This window comes from Denticeps clupeoides, chromosome 3, assembly GCF_900700375.1.
Source record: "Denticeps clupeoides chromosome 3, fDenClu1.1, whole genome shotgun sequence".
NCBI classification, from domain to species: Eukaryota; Metazoa; Chordata; class Actinopteri; order Clupeiformes; family Denticipitidae; genus Denticeps; species Denticeps clupeoides.
The window spans coordinates 6901879-6925278 of record NC_041709.1 but is presented as its reverse complement, the minus strand read 5'-3'; the positions used below and the strand labels follow the sequence as shown (position 1 = coordinate 6925278).

The window sequence follows — 23400 nt, the reverse complement described above, 5'->3', positions numbered from 1 at the left end:
AAAAATACCCTCATCTTTCTCTCTGCATTTTTCTCTCAGTAATTCGATGGTAACTTGAAAGCACATTGTAAGTCGCTCTGGATAAGGGCGTCTGTGCCCAGTGCCCGTATATGTCCCTGCTTTTGTTTGTGTTGTTCAGTGTTTGCAGTGAACTTTGTTAAAAGATATCAACAAAATCACACTCTGGAAATGGCAGAATTGCTGTCAGCGGAAACCATCTTCCAGGTCCGACTTTTTTTTTTTTTTTTTTTGCCATTTCATTTCAACTTCAGATCATTCAAACTGACCCCTTCTCCATACATGGGTCGCCTCTTGAGCATCAGTGCAGTTAATGAAAATTGTAGCACCCTTACTTTAGTTCTTGCTCCAGTGGTTGTGATTTCACAATTTTTTCACAATTTGATACACTACAACCTGCATGTTCAAGCTATTTATTTACTTATTTGTTGCTAATTTGTGTATTCATTTATCACTGTACTGATAAATAAGGCAGTATCAGACCCCTTTCACATTCTGAAAAACATCTGATGTGAAATTGAATGAGGTCATAGTATATTTAAATTTGATTTGCCCTCTTAAAAAATAAAATAAAATAAAGGAGACCCAAAAATCCTAAAAGGCATCCTAGATCAGACTGAATGAATATTCTTATTAAATACTTTATTCTTTAGATACTTGAATGTGCTGACAACAAAATCACACAAAAAAAACCATGGAGGTCTGGTTTCCACAAAATTAAAGTGGAAAAAACTACAGGCTGATCCAACTTTGATGTAATGTCCTTAAAACAAGTCAAAATGAGGTTCAGTAGTGTGTGTGAGACCTCCCTACAATGCCTGGAGATGCTCCTGATGAGATGGTGGATGGTCTCCTCCCAGACCTGCACTCCTGAACAGTCTGTAGTGCAAGGAGCGAGACATGATGTCACAAATGTGCTCAACTGGATTCAGGTCTGGGGAACAGGGCCAGTGCATAGCATCAATGACACACTGAAGTCTAACATTGTCTTGCCAAATGCCAAACATGCTGCCCAGTGTTGGGCTGTAAGCACAACCCTCCACCTGTGGACATTGGGCCCTCATACCACCCTCATGGAGTCTTGTTTCTGACCTGTTTCTGCACGTTTGTGGCCTGCTGGAGGTCATTTTGCAGGCTCTGGTGATGTTCCTCCCGTTCCTCCTTGCAGCAGTACTGCTATATCTGCTGGGTTGTTGCCCTCCTACGGCCTCCTCCACATCTCCTGATGTATTGGCCTGTCTCCTGGTAGCGCCTCCATGCTCTGAACACTACGCTGACAGACACAGCAAACCTGGAAACATTGATGTGCCATGTCACGTCCCCATGTCTAGGACTGCACTAGCTTAAGCCACTAACATGGACAAATGCCACGAGGAGAGGTTCAGCACTCAGGTTTTATTCCATGAAAAACTATGTATAGTGAACAGTCGGTAACGTAAAGAGGGACTACAGGGCAGCACTAAACATGACAACAGGACTGTAACGAGAGCGACGCCGGCAGTCGTTTCCCCCTCCTCTCTTGCCTCTGCTGGTACACTAGGCTTCTCCTCACGCAGCCAACCACGTTCATAGGCGGGGCCACAACTCCACCAAGGCCGAAATGACGCATTCTGCATGTGACAGTCCAGAAGGCAAACAGAACCACCTCGCAGGGCGCGGGATGTAACATGCCATCCTGGATGAGCTGCACTACCTGAGCCACGGAGAAGTGGTCTGTGCCAATCATTTCCAGCAGCATGTGAAATTGATTGTCAGTGTTGCTTCCTAAGTGGACATTTTAATTTCAAAGAAGTCTGATTGACTTGGATTTACATTGTGTTGTTTACATGTTCCCTTTTTTTTTTTTTTTTTTTTTTGAGCAGTTTATTATTTGTAAGAAAATGCGTACATGTTAGTTCATTTATGATCCATGCCTTTATATAGGTCACTATCAACACACAGGAGATGTGCCTGCTGAGAGTGTATCTCTGGGTCAGGTTAACCTCGGCATCCCAACAGGAGCAGCAACTCGCTGGACATGTGAGGTCTTTGCCAGCGAGGTGCTCTGCTGTTGAAACCTCAAAAGGCAAAATGGAAAGAAAAAAAACTGACACTGACGCTGTTTGCTCACAGCTGCCAGAACGAGTCGTATGTTTTGTTTGAAGTGATTCACCGTGATTCACTGCTCCCTTTTTTCTGCAGCATTGCCTTTTAAAGCCATGCTCAGACCCCGACTCCGGCGGTGTTATGGTTCGCCAGCAGACCCAGTCAGACGCCTGCATTCCCTTTACAGGGGAGATGGTCTCATAGAGCCACTACTGTGCGTCCTTATTGGCTATTGCTTGGAATACTCTGAAAAGCAAATTCCTACATGACGTTTGTGAAATCACTGCCGTGGTGTCAAAATCCATTGCAACCCAAGTGCTTTGTGTTGCCTTGAGATGATCCTTACAGCAGTGACCCTAATGCTACACGACACCAACTGTAGCGTTATTCTCTTCTCCTGACAGTGTACTGGGCATAAAACTGACTTACAATCAGTTTTTACAGGGACAGTCTCCCAGGAGACACTTAGGGTTAAGTGTCTTGCTAAGGGACACAAGTTAGTAAGTGGGGTTTGAACTTTTGACTTTATATGCGGGTGTTTTACCCAGTAGGCTACTACCACCCTGCATACGTACAGTTTATCTTAATGGTGGTTTCAGGTCTGATTTGTGTTGTTTTTGCTCATACAGGCGGCTGGCAATGCTGTGAAGAGAGCCTCTGATAATCTGGTGAAAGCCGCCCAGAAAGCAGCCTTTGATGCCCAAGATGACCAGGCTGTAATTGTCCAGAACAAGAAGATGGCCATCGGTATCGCTCAGGTGAGCACAAGCAGACATTTGATTACAGGATTTTTTATGCAATTATTGGTAATTTGGGGAATTAATAAAATTCAGTATAAATATGTCACAATATTTATAATACTGAGCCTTGCTTGTCAAGGTCATGTGAGTAAATTGCGTACATGTTTGTTTGCTTGTTTCAGATCATTGCTGCACAGGAGGAAATGCTGAGGAAGGAGAGGGAACTGGACGAGGCCAGGAAGAAGCTGGCCAAGATCCGACAGCAGCAGTACAAGTTCCTGCCCTCTGAGCTGCGGGAGGACGGACAGGAGCAGTGAGGCGCCGCCACTACCACCGCTCAGATCCAAACCGACATGCACAGACAAATCACTGGGCTTTTCCTGGGCTACTATTTTGTAAAAGAGTGTATCTATGATGTATAATGAGGTATTTTTCTGTCAGGAGCTAAACTGGGTTGAGCAATTCTAAGTACAAAATAGGGGTGAAAAGTGCATAATGTACCAGGATGTCTATTTTAAAACTTTTTTTTTTTTTTTTTTTTAAATGTCACTTTTACAGGCATTGCAGTGCCATGATTTCTATGTTTTGATTTGTTTGTTTGTATTTTCCAATAATATATGCACAGTGTATGCAAATCTTTAAAGAATCTGCGCTTTTAATATTTTTACATTTATAAAAGTTGGGCTAAATCTTTGTTTAGTTGCCTGATCCTGACATGCATGGGTTTTGCCTCGGTGCCGATTCACATTTCATTCATCTAATTAAATCTCACAAATGGGCTAATTGGTTAGCTTCAGCTGTATTGCTAGAACAGACATCATTTTTTTTTTTTTTTCAGTTTTGGTTGTGCCCGTTTAAAGGGTTGAAGGGGAAGGTCTGACTGCTGCGAGTGTGAAAGTGTCTCTTATTTGCAAGCAAGGGCTACGCTAGCTGGGGACATTAACAAATTAATCAGTGTTTGCCTTTAATAGGTGCAATGTTGAGTCAGAATCCAAAGAAGATATGATTTATCCGAGTGTGGAGGCCGGAACGGTTACCCACCTCTTCGTCTAAACCAGGGACAGTCGGTTGCATTTTATGGCTATTTGGACCAGCAGTGCAATGGTTAACCTTCTGCGATGAAACAATTCATAGAAAGAAACATATCATTTTTTATATTAACAAAACAGAAAGCTATGAAAATGTGTTACAGATTAAATATATGTGTTTAATTAAAGTTGTTTGTGCATTTTTAGATTAGATTAGATTTTTATGTTGAAATTCTGAAAGCCATAAATTCTTTTTTTTTTTTTTTTTTTTTTTTTTCCCCATTCTTTCATAAGATGGATTAATTTGACCCACTCGGTGCTATTAAGTGGTGGAGTAACTATCATTGTAGACGATCATTTGTATCAGCCGAAGACAAGAATACTGAACTTGTGCTTAGAGGATTTCCTTCCATCATAACTATAGTAGAGACACACAAATATTTAAATCAATATTTTTGTGATTACTGTCCGAACTCTTTCTATTGCCTGAGGCCTTTGCTCCGCCGCTGTTGCATCCAAAAGTTCTTGCATATGTCTGTCCTGTTATAAAATGTATATTTAACTGTTAACATTTTCCATCTTCTTTTGTGCACTTTTTTTATGCTGTCTCTTTTTTTTCCACTCTTTTTATGCCGATTCTCTATAAAAACCTGTTGAGTGCTATTGGACCGTCGTGCTAGCAGCACTGTGAAAGACATTATTTATAGAGTCAATAAATATGTTTTTCTCCCTCCTAACACAAGTTATACGTGTGTTTTCTATTTTACAACCACTAAATATGAAATGATCGATCAATCTTAACATTCATTATTATGATTTTCTTTTTATATTTCAACCAGGCCCAGGTAGCCTGTATCAAGTTCACCTGTGCTGCTAGCAGGAACATAACTGGTTGTTGGGAACCCAGGAATGTGTTTAGAACCAGGGTTCTAGACTACCACAGGCCTATTATTGTCCCCCTCAGCTGTTAACTGACATCCGTGCCAAACTACATACACTGACTTGGAGTCTTAAAAACGCTGACAAAAGACTTACATGACATATCATTCAGGGCCGTGGCAACTGAGCTGAAATGTACATGATTGTGTACTAAATATGAAGCAATTTTAATTGTAAAACAATTAAAATGGGACGCAGCCACCATTAGGATGCTGGTATGGTCCATAAACAACTGAAACTGTACAAAACATTTACAGAGCAGGAAACAAATCTAGTTAATCACAGAATGGCAAAAAAAAAAAAAGCATACTGATACACAGAAATATAGGATTTCTTTCTTTCTTTCTTTCTTTTAACAGCCTAATAATTTTCACCTCTAACCAAGATGCACTGTGTTCATAAATATCTCACATTACGAAAGGTATGTTTTTTTTTTATAAATGTTATAGAATTTACACATTATGTTTCAATTAGCTGATGCTCTTTCCTATGGAACTCCAAAGGGTTCAAAATTAAATATAAGTACAACATAATGAAATAACAAACATGACATAATAGGAACATGAAATGGGGAAATAATTGGACACGTTTTGATATACAACTAATTATTGTGAAACATATTGCATTCTACTGTATAAATGTACTTATTATTGTGAAATGTTATTTCATGGTCATTATTTTTACCCAACAACACAGATTATTTCAGAAACCTTTCATTTCAAAATGGCGTTTTTCCCGATGGCCTTTTTATTTCACAACACAACTTTTCAGAAGAATGACTTCGTCTGTCAATCAGTGCAAGCGGGTAGACCTGCATGCCTACTGGCTGATCCTTCTTCATCTGTTAGTTTTCCTGGATATCTGCTCGCCAGACTGCTTGTACAGCTATAAACAATGTGCTAGTTCAAAAGTCACATGGTGGATTGGCATCAACTGAGTTCAGTTCTGCAGATCAAGTTGTTTAGATCAATGGTTCCCAACTTTTTTCCCCGAAGCCTCCTTGCCTGTGTCCAAGTGCAAAAAATAAACAGCAGTTGTAGGTTTTTGTTCTTTTCCTCCTTATTTTACACTGCAGGCTGTATAGAGTCTATATTAGAGCTGTAATCTGCCCTAAAAAGTTCGACCCAACCTGTCCCGAGATCGACCTGACCGTTATTCCGTGTGGTGCATTTAAATAAATGACACAGTCAGCGTGGGTTTCTCGACTCCAAATTTCCTGCTCCATTTCATACAGCCACAACCCCGTGAGCCCTTTGTAACAGTTTGGGTCGGTGTGTAGTAGGGAAACTGTGATGAAGCATGAAGAGAAGCGAGTCCCGTCAGGAATAAAGAGAATCTCAGGCCACTGCTGGGGTTTCCATCACACTCTCTCTTTATTTGGCTTAGAGGACGTCAGTTCCGCGACGGTAACCGCTCATACAGGAGACAGGGACATTACAGGTTTATGTGTAAAATAAAAGGAAATAATAAAAGGAACCAAAGGAGCTTGGACAAGTCTGCTGGTATAACTTTTTAAAAGTCGGCTTGCCTTGCACCTGTTTCAAACGCCAGGGGATGGAAATGTCTGTGTTTAAAAAATAGTCACCAGAGGCTTTCCTCCATTTCAGCTCTTCAGCGTTGGACCCGAGCCCGACTAATATGATAGAAATTGAGTGTGAACCTGATCTTTTCGGACCAAGATTTACAGCCTACAGGATTATACACAGTTTTGATGATCCTATTGAGTGCGTTGTAGGAATTTTGGTAACCATAGCTCAGAAGGAAATTGTGGTGACCACCTACGATCTCCAGTCAGGGAAGGGCTATAACTTTATTACACGTGCAACTTTATTCCTCTGCTTAAGTTTTACTTCGCTGCTTTCTGCACAGGAGAACACGTTGCAGCAGAAGACCTTAATCAGACACTGAGCAAAGGAGCAGCCAATCACACAACAAGCCCCGCCCTCTCTCTCTCTTGATTGGACGCCATTTTTAAATAAATGTCAGGTTTTAGAATAAAATAAAATTAAAGTAAAATAAATAATGAAAATGTTAAAAATAATAAGGAAATTGACATTTAAGGCATTTGGCAGACGCCCTTATCCAGAGCGACTTACAACATGCAATAATATTTCACAATAATAAGAATATTTATATAGCAGAATGCAATACATTTCATATGAACAAAATGTGTTTAATATATCAAAATGTGTTTAATCATTTCACTATTTGATGTTGCTTTTATATACCATTCTCCTATTTCTTCATATGGTTATTTATTTCATTATGCCGTATTTACTTCGTCCATTTTGAACACTTTGGAGTTCTCGCTGTCATTCATTCATTCGTTTCATTTTATTTGCATGCTCCTGGAGCAACTACAGCTAAAGTGTCTCGATTTAGGGACACGTGGTGGCATCAGGTGAGACAGTAACCGTGAACTATTAAAAACGTCCGTACTTTGTGATGGTACCGGCTTGGTTCTCTTGCTGCTGTTCTGTGCTGGGGTTCCATCTCCCGCCCCGCAGGCTGGAACTTTAGCAAATCCGCCGCCCCGCCAAAAATGGACAAAGTCTCAGCGCGAAATTCTGGGCCCGAACTCCGGGACAAATCGCGGTGGCGCGACGTCACGCCGGCCGCGCGCTGACTGTCCAAAAAAAGTCCTGTGCGCATTTGGAGAGAATTCCGTCCTGCGCCTTTTAGCCAATCCGGACAGACCCTGTCCTCCCTGTCCTCCCACTGCGCAGCCCGTACAGGACTGGTCCCCACGGCTCTTCTCACTCCAGGAGCTCCCGCGCGTCCGGACCCACGGCCTTCTGTCCCCTTCTCACCTGAGCTCGCCGAGAAACACCAGCGGGAACCATGGAGGCCATCAAGAAGAAGATGCAGATGTTGAAGTTGGATAAGGAGAATGCTATTGATCGGGCTGAGCAGGCTGAGGTGGACAAAAAGGGGGCAGAGGACAAATGCAGACAGGTGAGAGCAATGCAGAGCTTTCGCCCGAAGATGGAAAAGTGCGGTCCAAACCCACTGTCTCCAGCTGATAATAAAGGCCTTTTTGTCTTTGCTGTCTCATCTGAAAAGGAATTTGGCCAAGCTAAATGGTTAAAAAGGTCTAAAACATTAACTTTCTGCACTGGGTTGTGTCATTCCAATTCTATCCTAGCTGTGCTTCGTAAATTAATTATGGAATTATTGTGCCATAACTGACTCTGGGACAGCGTGGTGGGGTGGGGTCACCTTTGCTGTGTACTGTTCCACTGTCAGAAGATCTGACACTTCAGATTGGCCCTTTTTTCATTTTTGGTGACATTTTATTTTATTTGTTAATGTGAAAGAATGTGTCACGCCCTTGCCTGTCCTATTCCATGCAGGTGCTTTTAATTTTTCTACGAAGACAGGATGTCCTCCTGTTTTGATGATCATTATTTTCACTATAATTGACATATTTTATTTGGAACTGGACCCTTTTTATTTCTCAGTGAACATTTGTATAATGTATATTTCACATTTGGGGGAAAGACCCACAGAAAGCTCATGTCCTTGAAGCATTGGCAGTTCTGTGTGGGTTTCTGTGATATGACACATTATTAATACCCTTCTCCTCTCTGCCTCAAGAGGAGCCTTTGTGGTGGAATTACGACTTGTTCCGTTTAGTTCTAACATTTATACATGAATCCTGGTTCATGATGTTCGAGACCTTGTCCTTTTTAAGTAAGCCTCCGTCTTGGGAATGTCACAGAGGGAGGTCAAGGCTAGGTAGAAGCTGCTCTAACACAGAGCAGCCTGGGCTATTTGTGCTCTGGAATATCGGCTGCCTTGCATAGCTGGTCTCCAAAGATCTGACAGTCTCTCTCGGCTGGAAGAGAAGGTTGACAATTGTCGCTGGGACATGGTGTGCATGCTGTGAGCACAGCTGCAGTCCCTCAGCGCGGGTTTTTTATAGCTTTCTTTCGCCTGCGGCTCCTGCTGTGTTTTAACACGGCGGTTACGGAGCCGTGCATGTTATGCGAAATGAATCTTTGCTTCTAGGATTTGATTCCCGTGTTCTTTGACGTACGTGCACTTACTCCGTTACTTGTGTCATTACTGGCCTATGCAGTACTACAGAGCTTAAGGACAATGGCCTGTGGCCATATCCAGCCTCACTGCTCCCACTTCCATATAGAGCAGCTCTGACAGCGTCATGGCGAGAGAGACAATAAATAGAAGGTGGTTTATGTGGCTGGACCGTTAGCTATGCTCTGGGTGATGGGTTGTAGCTACCTTGTGTGTGTGTGAGGGGGTTTATTGGATGAACAAGCACCAGCTGTCTTGAAGCCCGGTGGTGGCAGTTTGGATGCTCCCCTGGATAAATTTGTTCTCATACCAGCGCCATCTTGGCCTGCGACTTCAAGAGCCAAGAACCTGACACCTTCAGAGTTATGTTTGTACTTTCCATAACTTAGTGCCTGTGAATGAGGATGAGGCACTCAGTTGGCGCCTTGAACAGTAAAGGTCTTGTTTTTTTAGAAGACAGCTTGCAAATTCCTCAATTTTCTAATCATTTTAATGAGCTGTAAAAAAAATTTTCTAAATTATATTTTCAGAAGGTCTCATTCACATCCTTTGTGTGGAATCGTTCATAAATGGTCAAGCAGGCTTTTATGGGTATTTAAGGGATTTATGAAACATGGGTAAAATATATACAATCCTATATGCGGTCTCTTTCATTTAGAGCCGCACTCTGTCTCGTTTTGGGATGGGAACTTGAAACCCCCTGTAGACCCCACCGGATTGTCCTGGTGAAACACCAGACCTTTAACACACACACTGGCATGTTCAAGTTGCTGATGAACTCATTTTCTACCCCCTCTCTCCCCCGTCTCTGTCTGTTTGTGTCCCAGCTTGAGGAGGAGCTGCTCGGCCTGCAGAAGAAGCTGAAGGGTGTGGAGGATGAGTTGGACAAATACTCAGAGTCCCTGAAGGACGCCCAGGAGAAGCTGGAGCAGGCAGAGAAGAAGGCCACAGACGTGAGTGGCAGTGAGCTCATCCTCTCACATCCACACAGTACACACACAGCATACTTCAGAAAACACACACAGTGTCACACTGGTGCACAAGCTGTTAAACTCAGACTGTTTCCATGGTCATGATAAGCAGTTTTGCAAATGTCATTTACATATTAAATTATCACTTTCATACACACATATTCACACGCACACTCCCACACAGAGCCACGTAAACACTTACTCCCCAATTCTGACACAGAGGTGTAAGTTAAACAAGACCCACACCCTGACGCCCTCGAACTGACTTTTACACTCCAGCAGACTAAAATGAAAAAAGTCAAAAGAGGCAAAATTAAATCTGCTCACTAAAGAAAAGAACACATCCAAACTTTTGGTGGTATTTTAACCTGAAAGTCGCTGAACATGCTTTACTACTATCACTAGACAGAACAAAATCCTCACAGAACACAGAAAGAACTGTAGTTGTCTGTGATCTTCAGCACTAGTTCTAAAACAGATCAGTTTATTGCAGCTTTATTACGATAATGGTGAATGGTGTCTGAGCTATCAGCACGCCCCCTAATGGGGTAACGCAGCACTGCACCGAACCCGGCTGCCCGCGCCCGTCTGTCAAACTGACCGCCTCCCTTCTCTCCTGACTTCCTCATGAGAGTGCTTCTGACCTTTCTGTTGACAGCTGCCGGTAGAGAGCGTGCCAAAACTGCTCGCCCCCCGATCAGGTTCTGTAAACACTTCATAAACCCTGTCAGCACCGTCCACTGAATCTTGCACTTCGGAATGGCTGCAGATAGCCGGTGCAGTGCGGCTTCTTACTTTATCTGCACCGTGTCAAGCCTACAAATCACGTAGGCCACTTCACTGGGACAAGCGGTCTGATCTTACTGCTGACAGGGCGCCCGCGATGAGAGTGAGTGGACCCGCCCTCCTCACCCACCTTCCATTAACAGCATTTATCAGACGCCCTTATCCAGAGCGACTTACAATCAGTAGTTACAGGGACAGTCCCCCCCTGGAGCACCGTAGGGTTAAGTGTCTTGCTCAGGGACACAATGGTAGTAAGTGGGATTCGAACCCGTTCTGGTTCATAGGCGAGTGTGTTACCCACTAGGCTACTACCAGCCCTCCCTTCCTTCCCTGTCCATCATCGCTTGTAAAACTGTACAGTGACTGTACAACACATTGAGGAACCTCTTCCATGCAGGTGGTGGTCAGATTTACAATAATAGATGTTAATAATTAATAAGGAAGATGCATAGGTGAGGTTGGGGGGGCGGGGCTTGCAGTGTTTGTGGGTGTGGTATTTACCTGCTGAAAATGAAGCTTCATCCGCCACACTGAACTTACAAAATGCTGACTGTGTAGTTTTGTGTCACCTTGAAACCCTTATTTGTTGCTCTGCCCATTTTTATGATAGTCCCTACTATCCAGAAAAATATATTTTTAGACATAAAAAATGCCGCTACAAACAATGACCTTGTTTATAATGCACTGTTGGGTTATATACGGCTTAAATTATGTATATGGGAGATAACTTTTACATGCTGCTGCACTGGACATGTGAGGAGCTTCACGCACACAACCATGTTTAAAAAAACACTCTTTTTAGAAAAAAAAAGTTCGGTTTAATTTAAAAAGTTGCAAATTACAATTCGGGACAGAGCTGTGCAGATTGCATGTAAAAATTAACATGTTATTAAGTCACCCAGGGGTTATAAGATAAGTTATGCAACAGTTATGTCACTATGTAATAACTAATAAGTAAAAAGAAACATCAGCTTTTCCAAAATTTAGTTTAAAAAAATGTATAGAAAGGGAAATACTGATACAAGTACAGTAGCAAACACTATTAAAAACAATGCTAAGCTCCTTAATTCCAGTGGTTAATTTATCTATGCTACACTGCATGATGACAGTGAACATCAGGCTGGCTGATGAAAACTAAACGTGAAAGTGAACTGATTGTCATGGTGAAACACAGCACACGGTGACACAACGAAATGTGTCCTCTGCTTTTAACCCATCAAGCTGGGTGAGCAGTGGGCAGCCATGACAGGCGCCTGGGGAGCAGTGTGTGGGGACAGTGCTTTGCTCACTGGCACCTCAGTGGCACCTTGGGATTCGCTTCCTTACCCACTAGGCCACCACTGGCCCAAATGTGAATTGTGTTGGCCGATGTGTGTCAGGATCAGGCTGTGCGGGATCAGTGGCTCCGTCCATCAGTTTCATGTGGAGTCAGCAGTGTTACTACTCACATCTATCAGTGATGACAAATCCATGGTCTAATCATCAAGTAGATTAGAAGATTATGATCAGTATTACGCAATCTGGGTTGCATGGTAAGCCTCTCCCAGAATTCTATTATGAATTAAGGAAACGTGTAGTTTGTTACTAAAGGAAGAACTGGATCAAGGCCCCGAGGCAATTTCAGCGTCTGAGCTAGATTTAATTAAAAATAAAAGAATTCTGGTCAGTGCAGCAGAAATCAATTAGGCTGAAAATAACCTGAAGCAATCTTATGAAACTTTTGAAGATGACGGCCATTCACTCCAAGATCTTTCCCTTAGTTCCACCGTGTGAAATCACTCTGATTGTAAGCCTGATAAATGCCATAAATATAAAATGTAGGGAAGCAGGAGTAACATCCACAGTGTGTATGAATATGATCTTACCCAATATGGGAAAGAATGCAGTCATATGTTTAGAGTGAAATGAAGTCATGCTCGCCAGTCCTTCCTCTCAGCTTCTCAATTAGTGTCTTCCAGACAGTCCTATGAATCACTGATGTCTTGGCGTCAGATTGTGTAAATAATTATTATTTGTCTGAAATATGTCAAATAATCTGGACATCAAATCCCAGGTTCTTTTGAACAGCCTGCATTCTTTAATGTTTCATCCCATGTTGACTCTAACACATAAGATGCAACCTAACCTATCTGAGGGTTCACAGTGAAAATAGACAAAATAAAAATGCACATGTACACACTGACATTGGTAGCGGAGGATCCTTATTATCATCATCACCCCAGCATTCACACAGAATTCATAGAAACAAAAACGACAGCTTGTGTACAAAGACAAAAACAAACTAGTGTTCACGCCAGTCTTTCTCTCAGTCACGCCACGTGGACGCAGGTCTCCCCACGCTGCACCGACCAGCCTCGTTTTGCGTCGTTCCCATGGTTACCGACAAACTTCTTTTCCGAGAGTGTGGCGGCACCTAGCGGCTATTCGCCGTATTACACCCCCGACGCCAGTGAAGTGGACGATGAAACGATCGTTTACTTTCGCCCGTGATGTTAAAAGTGGCCCCCTTTATTTGAAATGCATCCAAATGCATCCGCTATTATGTTAGTATTTCTTCAGGCAAAAAAAAAAGAAAAGAAAGACAAATAAAAAGCGCGGAGGGCTGGTGAGCTGTGACATCACGCCCGGGGAGATAAGCAGGAGGCGGAGGCTGCGATCGTAGCGCCGCGCAGCCTGCCGTTCGTCGCGGCGGAACTTCCCGACAGACGCCCGCCCAGTTCCGGTCGGACCGGCGGAGCTCCGCGAGAAGCGTCTGCTATGGCCGGCATGACGTCCATCGAGGCCGTGAAGCGGAAGATCCAGAGCCTGCAGCAGCAGGCGGACGACGCCGAGGAGCGTGCGGAGGTCCTGCAGAGGGAGGTGGATCTGGAGAGGCAGGCCAGGGAGCGGGTAAAGGAGAATATTCCGATCGGCCTTAGAATGAAAATCGGCGTTATGTGTTAAAGTGCATGGGCCATCCGACCGAACGTTGGCCCTGTTGGGGGGCAAACTTTGACACTCTGACCTTTGTGTTGGGCAGCCTTTGGAAAATGTCGTCTCTGAATACAAATTTGTCCCGAAATTTCGATTATAATTAGTATGGGGGAGGTGGTTTATGTTGACACCTTGATAGTGTTCTTCAGGAAAAAAATTGATATGAAATTATATTTAAAAATACTTCCTGCAGTATACTTTAGTTTTACTTTATTTTGCAGAAGCTTTTATCCAAAGCGACTTACAGGAGGAAGACACCAGCGATTCTCGTTCGGTTTCTATAGATTTTGAGTTTATAAAACTAAGAGCCCTGATAAGGCCTAACTTGTCAGAAAAAGAACATGCTCGGGAATTGTTAAGTGCTGGTATAGGAAGAACAGGCTCCCCTCACGGTGTCCCGTACTCTTTGCCTTTCCCTGCCCCCTCTTTGTAGGACGTGGACTAATCATTTCCCGACCGCTGGCTTGGTCGTGGGCTCTGCCGCCGCCCCCCCTTGGCAAATATCGGAAAATTAGATTAAAGAGGATTCTGCTCGGCATGGATCCGAACAAAGACCCGCGGTTTCCACAAAAAAAAAAACTTCGCTGCTGTCTGACTCAGGCTTCATTAAAGTGACTAATAGGTGTGTTGTGTGTCGGGAAAGAAATGCCCGAGGCTTAGAATTAGTAGGCAAGTGCCAAATGAGAGGCTCATTATCCAGACCCTGTCAGGACATTTTCAGAATGCCATGAGTGGAATTCCGCTGCTTCCCTAACGCAGGCCGCACCAAAAAAAAAAGGCCTGAGGTCTCTGGGATTGAATGGCAGGAGGCGTTCAGATTCGCTGTCCTTGGCCGAGAGGGGAACAGTGCCTCCTTTGTTTTGCCAGAGTCTCACAGATCTTCTCAGAGGAGAGCTTGGAATGTGGAATCTTCCCATCTGCGGTCATTTCTGTCATCGGCATCTACTTACGGAGCCATGCACCTGGACCTGGCGGGCTCCTAAGGGCCGGGAAATGATCCTCACATGGCTCCTAATTGTGAATCACCAGATCACCATTTTTTTTTTTTACAAGGAGCTCATCCAGCATATTTAGGACTTTAATAAAGTCTTTGGTTCTAAATTCTAAAACAAGCTTCTTCTAGCCAGTCTTAGGTAATGTATTTTCTTATAATAATGTACGCCACTGATACACTTCTATTCTTAATGCATAATACCCTAATTACCAAATGAGAGAAGGATATGGAATTAATGTGGAGGGTGGCATTACTATTGCTCCGGTTTGGGATTAGGAGCAGGGTTAGTTTTATTCCTTGATAAAGACAAGTATCAGGCCACACACTATTTATTCAACAGCCATTACTGACAAAAAGGCACAAAAACATCAGCTCAGTTGGCAAAGCCAAATCAAACACCACCATCACCACCATCACCTTACGTCCTCTTGTCACATTCCTTCTCTTGTTGACTCAGGGCTGTTTTTTTTTTTTTTTTTTTTGAGGGTCCTCGCTTGGTGGGGTTTTTCGCTGTAGTTTAGTAATGATCATATAAATTCTGTAGATGTTCTGAGGAAACATCATCAGCTATAAGTGGTGCAGTGGTGGGCAGTGGTGGCCTAGCGGTTAAGGAAGCGGCCCCGTAATCAGAAGGTTGCCGGTTCGAATCCCGATCCGCCAAGGTACCACTGAGGTGCCACTGAGCAACACACACTGCTCCCCGGGCGCCGGTCATGGCTGCCCACTGCTCACTCAGGGTGATGGGTTAAATGCAGAGGACAAATTTCACTGTGTGCACCGTGTGCTGTGCTGCTGTGTATCACATGTGACAATCACTTCACTTTATCACTTTATTATTACTTTATTATAACAGCAAATCATTAAAGCAAACAATGTCCTTGCTTCACGCACTCCACTCATCTGCCTACCATTTTCGTACAATGACCTAACTTTATTCTCAGTTGAAAGGTAATAGTTGGCCATTGTGTGCCTGCCAGCTTCTACCTGGCTCTTTCTCCTGTGTTGCACCATATGGTGCCTGGTGAGGCCCAGACCCACCATCGTGCTGAAACAGGATAAAGGCTTTCTGATGATGAACGAGTGAATAATGCATGACACGTCTCCCTCTGTCCACAGGCCGAGGCTGAGGTGGCTTCCTTGAACAGACGCATCCAGCTGGTAGAGGAAGAGTTGGACCGCGCCCAGGAGAGGCTGGCCACTGCCCTGCAGAAACTGGAGGAGGCTGAGAAGGCTGCTGATGAGAGCGAGAGGTGTGGGCCCTCATCATCTCAAGCATTCGTTCTTCATATTGCTGAAGGCTGTCGTTTATAAGGATCTGCAGAATTTATTCTAAATATGTTTGTACATTTTCATACAGTTTCCAGATTTTTAACGACATTGTGTAAAAAAAATGAAATATCTCTAAAGCTGAAATTGTAAAAGTGCCCAATTCTAATTTCTATTCTGCTGAAAAGAGTCTACCTGTAGTAGCAGATTGTACAGGAACCTCATCAGACTGGAATAGGAGGAACATTGTGCATCTACAGAAGCAAGGTCCAACCTGTTGTGCAGGGTGGGAGACACTTTCTAATGTTCTCTACCTGTTCCTCTCTCTCTCTCTCTCTCTCTCTCTCTCTCTCCCTCTCCCCTCCCTCTCCCCCACTCCCAGAGGCATGAAGGTCATTGAGAACAGGGCAACAAAAGATGAGGAGAAGATGGAGATCCAGGAGATGCAGCTGAAGGAGGCCAAACACATTGCTGAAGAGGCCGACCGCAAATATGAAGAGGTGACGCTTCAGTGCGACTGTGTTTTTTTTTTTCTCATTTCATTTGAAAAGAATGGCGGTTTATTGATCCATTTTCAACATTCTTGCATTGGTAAACTTTTTTCACTGCTTTGTACTTTTGTTGCGTTCGGTTGCAGGATAATTCTTCATCTGGCCCTACTTCAGCCCCATATATTTTTATTACTCATGAAGCTAATAATATTCAGTCCATGGAAAAATGTCAAGTCTCCTCTAGGCTTGTGTGGAAGTACTAATTCCATATCCGACATGTTCATGTTGCTTCCTTTCAATCCAGGTCTTGGTCAGATATTGGTGGCATTAAAATATAGCCCCCTGTTTCTCTAAGCCACTCGGAGGCTTAATAATGAACTGACAGACCGGCTGAGATCAGATTACTGTTGGGATTCTTCTTCTTCTTTTTTTTTTTTTTTTCCAGCAGACTGAGGAGTTCCACAGCATGGAAGTGTCCATTAATTGTATTTTCTCTGTATTCCTCATGCCTGTTTACCTAAGAGGTTGTCTTAGTCAAGTATGCATGACATGAGCATTTACTTCAGACTTTACTGCCTGGGAGTGTATTTTGGGCTGTGTGTTTGGAAGAACATGAGGCATATGACTCCTGTTAAAGAGCAGATTATGCTTACAGAGTAGTGAAGTCTGTCATCGGCCGCATGTCTTTACATTCTGCCTGAGGTCCTTGTGAGTCTGGAAAAGTCATGGAATTTGAAAAGTGTTTTCCAGGCCTTGAAATCTGATTGACACATGAATTTACAACATGAAGTACATATTTCCCATATGAATGTGCAAGAAACAGTTTTATACATTTACATCTATAACGTTTAAACCTAGTGCAGGTCTATAGTATCTTTGCTGGCGTTACGTAGTGAACCACGTCACGTGGTATTGAGGCCGTTGCTTTCGGATTCCGCGGTATCCTTCTAAAAGTCATGTAAATTTCAGCTTTTTACTCAGGCTTGGGCTGCGCAAACTTGGAGGACGAAACACTGTAGTTTAAATTAAGCTTTTCAGGGTTGTGATAAGTTTAGTTTAACAATATTTTTATTAAATGTGACTTTTTGTGCGGTTTTTTTCTTTACATGTGCACAGAAATTTCAGATTTCAAATTTCAAAATGTGCATTAGAGTAATTGAAATTCTTTTGTAAAAATGTGCAAGGCTCCTGCACTATTGTGAAGTCTTCTTAAAGTTGATTCACTTCGCCCGTTGTTAGAGTTGGAGTTATTTTATTTTGTGGGTCTGCTTTGTCTTTCCTGACTGCAGGTTGCCCGTAAGCTGGTCATTCTTGAGGGTGACCTGGAGCGCTCTGAGGAGAGGGCTGAGGTGGCTGAGGCGTAAGTTCCCCACTTTTTGTCCTGTTTGCAGCATGTCCATAGCTGGAGGACACCTTGTATGAGAAATGAAATGCGCTGTTAATGTAAGCTTTCAGCAATGTTCAGCATGGATTGGCAGCTATAAATCCAGACCAGATTTTAGATGCAACCAAGTAGTTGAGCCATAGAAACATAACTGGAATCTACTGCTCAACTGGTTGGTTGAAACAAAATCCGGGTCTGGATTTGTAGTTTCTCATCTTGAAACATGAAACATGGGTTGTATCGTAGTCACATGGACAAATCTGTTGATTCATAACCGTAAAAAAAACTATTTTATGTTTAGACACTTATTGTTAGGGTGGTAGTAGCCTAGTGGGTAACACACTCGCCTATGAACCAGAAGACCCGGGTTCGAATCCCACTTACTACCACTGTGTCCCTGAGCAAGACACTTAACCCTAAAATTGCTCCAGGGAGACTGTCCCTGTAACTACTGATTGTAAGTCGCTCTGGATAAGGGCGTCTGATAAATGCTGTAAATGTTTACTAGTAGAATAATAAAGCATGTGACAATGTACACTACAGCAACTAATTCTATCAAAATACGTTCAGATGTAGACTGTAGACATTCCCAGTCACTGATTCCTATTGCCAAAGCATTAGGAGGTGTGTGTGTGTGTGTGTGTGTGTGTGTGTGTGTGTTTGTGTGTGTGTGTAACAAGATCCACTTGATGCATTAACCACAGCCAAGTTCCCTGGATCTCTCTTTCTCTCTCCTTTTTGTTTGGTTAATGCATGTCTGAATGCCCTCATTACCACCCCCCCTCCCCAACGACTCCTACATGTCTGCTGTGGTCTAATACCAGTCGAGTCAGGCAGCTGGAGGAGGAGCTTAGGCTCATGGACCAGAATTTGAAGTCCATGATGTGCGTGGACGATGAGGTATTGTGCCTGTGATGACAAGAGTCATGGACAACAATCTGTCCCCCCCGTCCGTCTCCTTTTCCTGACACTCCTTTTCCCACCTTTTGCTGGACTCGTTGCCTACTTTCTTCAGCAGAAAGTGACAGAGCAACGTTCCATCCTGCATTCTGCCTGAACTCTGAAGCTTGACTCGTAGCCCCTCTTCCACTGCTGCCAGTGCTGCAGGAAGACCCCGATATAATATTTATTTTTTTATGAGTTGGACATGCATTGGGTTTGCATTATGGGTAGGATGCCATACGTCCCTCAGGACAGCACAACCTATAGAAGGTCATCCAACTCCGGTGGTCTCCTCCTCAGCCATTACTGCTTCTCTCTCCCACCCTCTCAACTTGCTTTTTCTTTCTCTCCTCTCCATCTTACCCCTTTCTGCCCTCCCTGTCCATGCTGCTGCACAGTAAATCTGGTGATCTTGAGGAAGAGTTGAAAAATGTCACCAACAACCTGAAGTCTTTGGAGGCTCAGGCTGAGAAGGTAGGATTCTGGCACATTGTCCTTGACTCAAAAGCGTTATGCCATCGGGCCCAACTAAAGACTATTACATGACAATAAATCTGTAATGATAAACGGACATCCGAGTGCCTTGGAACTTTTACTGGAGCCTCTAAGAAGGATTCAATTTCAAATTCAGTCAGAGTTTAAATGGATCCACACCCATTGAATCTTTTTAGCGTAAATATTTTAATTGAACGCTAAGCAGTTCATATCTAAATTGAAAAGCCGCACTGCTTTCTGTCGCTCTTGCCTTTCTCTGAATTTTTCCTGTCATGTGGAACATTAATGTATACTTCTACACTTCCACTTATATATATATCCACCATATTCAGAGTCTATTTCATCGCTTCAAGAATAAATTAACATGATTTCAATTGTGATTTCCTGTCCAGTACTCACAAAAGGAAGACAAATATGAAGAGGAAATCCGAGTTCTTACTGAGAAACTCAAAGAGGTTGGTGATCTCTGTATATTGAAAAACCTTATATTTGATATGAAATCTGTGCTTTGCTTTGTTTGTGCCACTTTAGATGTACAGAAGTATCTTAAACCTTGGTTGTCTTTGTTTTCAGGCTGAGACCCGTGCCGAGTTTGCGGAGAGATCTGTGGCGAAGCTGGAGAAGACCATCGATGATTTGGAAGGTATGTTTCCTGCAGCCGAGCACAATGACACCCTTGTGTGCACCCTAACTGCACTGAATGCAGTGGATCAGATACTCGTGCCGTTCGTTTTAACACCGTCCTCCACTTGAAATATAATCATATGCATTAAATTGTCATCCTTTTGATAGCAAATGCACATTAGGTTGAGTATGAGTCTACACATCATATTTATATCATAAGCATAAAAAATGTGTGCTCGTTTAAAAATCCGTGTCATTTTATGGTTGGTGCAATTGACCGAAGCAGGTTTTGCCAGATGTGTGTGTTTGGTGAACATATTCTCAATATTTCATATCATCTTGCATGTTTTCTCTAACTGGTGGAATATGATTAAAAGTGTCACTAACCCAGTTGAGTCTGTGGCGCTCTTATTCAGTTTTGCTGTCTACTCGAGAACGTGCATGATCACCGGCTTCCTCGTGGTGATGCGATGTGACAGAAAATGCTGAGCTTCATTAATGTCCAGCTGCTAACACGCAACTATCATTTCAAATCATGTCTCCGTGTCTCAGCTTTGTTACGCTTTGGTTTCTTTCATTCTTCTGACCTCTTTTTTTATGTTGTTTTCTCGTTTGTTTCGTTCCGTCCATCTCTTTTTTTTTTTTTTTTATGTCCACTGTTCCTTGAACCCTGTCCTGGGATCCTCCAGATGAGGTGTACGCTCAGAAACTGAAGGGCAAAGCCCTCAGTGAGGAGCTGGACCTGGCGCTCAACGACATGACTACTCTCTAGACACCCCAACCCTCCTCCTCTTCCTCCTGCTCCTCCCTTTCTCGCTCTGTGGCGCGCTGCACCTCGATCTGGCTCGACGGGGGCTCATGCACCCTGCCCGCTCCACCTCACTCTGTTTTCCATTCCGACACCGTAGTCTTTCTCATACTTTTGTTCAGAAAAGGACTTTTGAATGTGAAATCCATGACGCCCGCAGCCATTCTGCCACGCCCATCCCTCCACATGTGTGTGTCTGAGGTTTCAGCATTGTGTAGTCATGTGCCCCATGTAATGACTGCTTGCCCACACCCTCTAGGTTTTATTAGACTGTCACAAGGTTGATGCCTTTGAACAACTAGAAGTCCTTCACTGTTTGTCACTGTGCTCTGTGCTCTTTGCTTTTCTTTTCTTTCCTTCTGTAATAAATGTCAAAAGAAACTTCCTCTTGATTTCTGCCTTTCTTTTTTTATTTATACCACATTGCCTTTTGTTTCTGGTTTTTGTCTTGTCCCCACCTTCTCCCACACTAGTAATTTTATAAGTAGTTTTTAATATATGTTGAAAAACTGTTTACAGAGTGTGCAGTAATGATGTGTTACATCATCATGTACGATTATTTGGAAAAGGTGTCAAATGCTGAACTGGTTTATTATAGAACTCTGTGGTGTTAAACAAGTGCTTTAACCTTTATAGATGGTAGAAGTGTATAGTTATTCTTCTAGTACAAGATCTTAGTGTCTTGTAATTTGTACTACTGTGTGAATGTGAACATACTGACTGATTTTCTCACAGCCTCTTCCAGCTGCTCACTTCATTTTCTTCCTCCTCTGCCTTGTAATTGGGATTGTACTAATCCTATACACTGTTTCTGTCTTTCTCCCTTACCCCTCCTCTTTTTCCTCACCCTTCGCTTTCAATGATGTTGCTGCAGCTCCAGAACGTTTCCATGAGACGGTGGTGAAAAACCGAATTCTCAATGATGAGCTGAGAGTTGTGCTCAGTGAGCTCATCAGCTGAGTATACCCAGCCCAACACATTCAGACTGGAACGTAGCTGGTGTACTGTGAAGAATACAAATTAAAAGTCCATTTGATGTCCACAACGTTAAAATAATTGAAGTAACAGGGTACTGTCTTTGCATGTGAGTTATGTATGGTTATTACAGCTGTGAAATGGGGCTTAGTCTTGATAAATTATGATAGAACGTTTAATTGACATGGGAAATTACAATGATTAACTGCAACTATTTGCCTTTGACTACTGAGCCGTCACTGCCACTGATCCCTTATATTGTATGAAATGCAACGAACGTCAAAATGCCTTTTATAGCTATTTCTTTTTTTTTTTTTTCCCTCAAATGACTATTATTCATAAATTCTTATATGATATCTTTCAGTATACATGCATATACAGATTACAGAGATAATTTGACATATTATACAATACAGATATAAAAAGGTGCTAAAAACTGCTTTTGAAACAGATGACCTGCCAATTATGCAAATACCTGCACATACAAAGGTCTCAATGGCTTCTACTTGCTCTCATTTTTAATAAAAAAGTATTTATTTCAAAGGAAGATAGAAATCTCTTGTATACCTGAGGTCTCACAGAACATTACAGCAGTTTTGCTCTATATAGCATAGCATATACACATGAACTTAATGCTTGATTTCGATGTAAACTGTTGATTTGTATGGTTTTTATCCATGGTGTTTCAGAATAGCCTGAGGTATCAGACAGGAAAAGCAAGAGACAGTATAACAATACGATTCGTTTGGTTTTTAGTTTGGTTTCTGTGCTGTTTATTGTGCATTGAAGTAAACATAACAAGTGTTCACTTTCCTTGCCAAGTTTAAGATTCTTTTGTGTTGATCATGTTTTATTTTGTTCCACCCCATCACCAGAAAAACTGTCCCAGGCTAAAGAAGAGAACCTGGGCATGCACCAAGTTTTGGACCAGACCCTCCAGGAGCTTAACAATCTATAAACTCACCACAGCATGGAGGAACTGATGATTTCCTCAAATGTAGCTTTGAAATAAGCCCCATGAGGAACAGTCTCAATTTTGTGAACACACAAACCAGATAAGAAATAGAAATTTGATTTCATTATGAATAGAATAATTTTGCCCAAGAAATGTAGATAACCCGAATCCAGAAGTAAACTCCAGGTGAAAAGGTTATCATCACCACAAACCAGCTTCTTTGATATTTTGTCTCTGGTTTGAAATTTTAGCATGTACCATGCATTGCTTTAATGTACAATCCACTGCTTCAAAGAACAATTTATTGGATCAATACTTGAACTTAATTCAACCAAACGGGAATATAATTGGTGTTTCAGAATTTTGAGATTAGGTCAGTTTTATTTCCTTACTAATGTGTCCTAAAAAGGAAGACTTTTGTATTTATGGAATATTAGTAGATTTTAAGACAAGTTAAAGAAGCAGTGAGTCAATGATTAAAATTTCGTTTTTAACGTTTACATCATTTGATAAACCAAGGACAATGCATTTTTACAGCAGAAAATTTGATATAATGGTATGATGCGATCTGCTTTTTTGTTGTTTTTTTTTGCTTCAGTGGGAAGGTTTAAGTGTTTGTAGCATTTTGTTTCTTCTGTATTTGTGGAGCATTGAGAATTTTTTAAACAATAAGACATTTCAGTCACATGCTTTTATTTGTTTTTGGAAATGTTGCATGACTTCAGCATTACACGACTGTAATAAATTTATATAAAGTAAAAGCTTTTGCTAAATTAATTGGAGAGCCCGTTTAAAAAGTGACCATCCACAAAGTGTTTCCTATGCAATGAATTCTGTAAACTCTTTATGACAATAGCAGAAATAAACACACTAATTACATCTGACTTG

The 23400-nt window shown here is 42.4% G+C and overlaps 2 protein-coding genes across 18 annotated transcripts in view; both read left to right on the top strand.

Moving 5' to 3' along the window:
- tln1 (talin 1) overlaps positions 1-5114 on the top strand; it is a 55610-nt gene extending 50496 nt beyond the window's left edge. For all 7 annotated transcript variants that reach the window (XM_028971869.1, XM_028971867.1, XM_028971868.1 and 4 more), the window contains 2 exons: positions 2733-2861; positions 3026-5114. In XM_028971869.1, the coding sequence (XP_028827702.1) occupies positions 2733-2861; positions 3026-3160 (264 nt within the window). In that variant the 3' untranslated portion in view covers positions 3161-5114. The remainder of the gene's footprint in view (positions 1-2732; positions 2862-3025) is intronic.
- A 2392-nt stretch (positions 5115-7506) lies between these two features.
- Positions 7507-23273, top strand: tpm2 (tropomyosin 2 (beta)). Of its 11 annotated transcripts, none has more exons than XM_028971447.1 (9): positions 7507-7765; positions 9676-9801; positions 15689-15822; positions 16221-16338; positions 17619-17689; positions 18538-18613; positions 19543-19605; positions 19724-19793; positions 22433-23273. In XM_028971447.1, exons 1-9 carry the CDS (start codon positions 7652-7654, stop codon positions 22513-22515), a joined length of 855 nt encoding a protein of 284 aa, XP_028827280.1. In that variant the 5' UTR covers positions 7507-7651; the 3' UTR covers positions 22516-23273. The 11 variants fall into 11 exon arrangements, with proteins under 11 accessions (XP_028827280.1, XP_028827279.1, XP_028827278.1 ...); XM_028971446.1 differs by lacking the exon at positions 22433-23273 and adding an exon at positions 20464-20974 and having other exon boundaries at positions 7511-7765; XM_028971445.1 differs by lacking the exon at positions 18538-18613 and adding an exon at positions 19054-19129 and having other exon boundaries at positions 7512-7765.
- Positions 23274-23400: the final 127 nt, after the last annotated feature.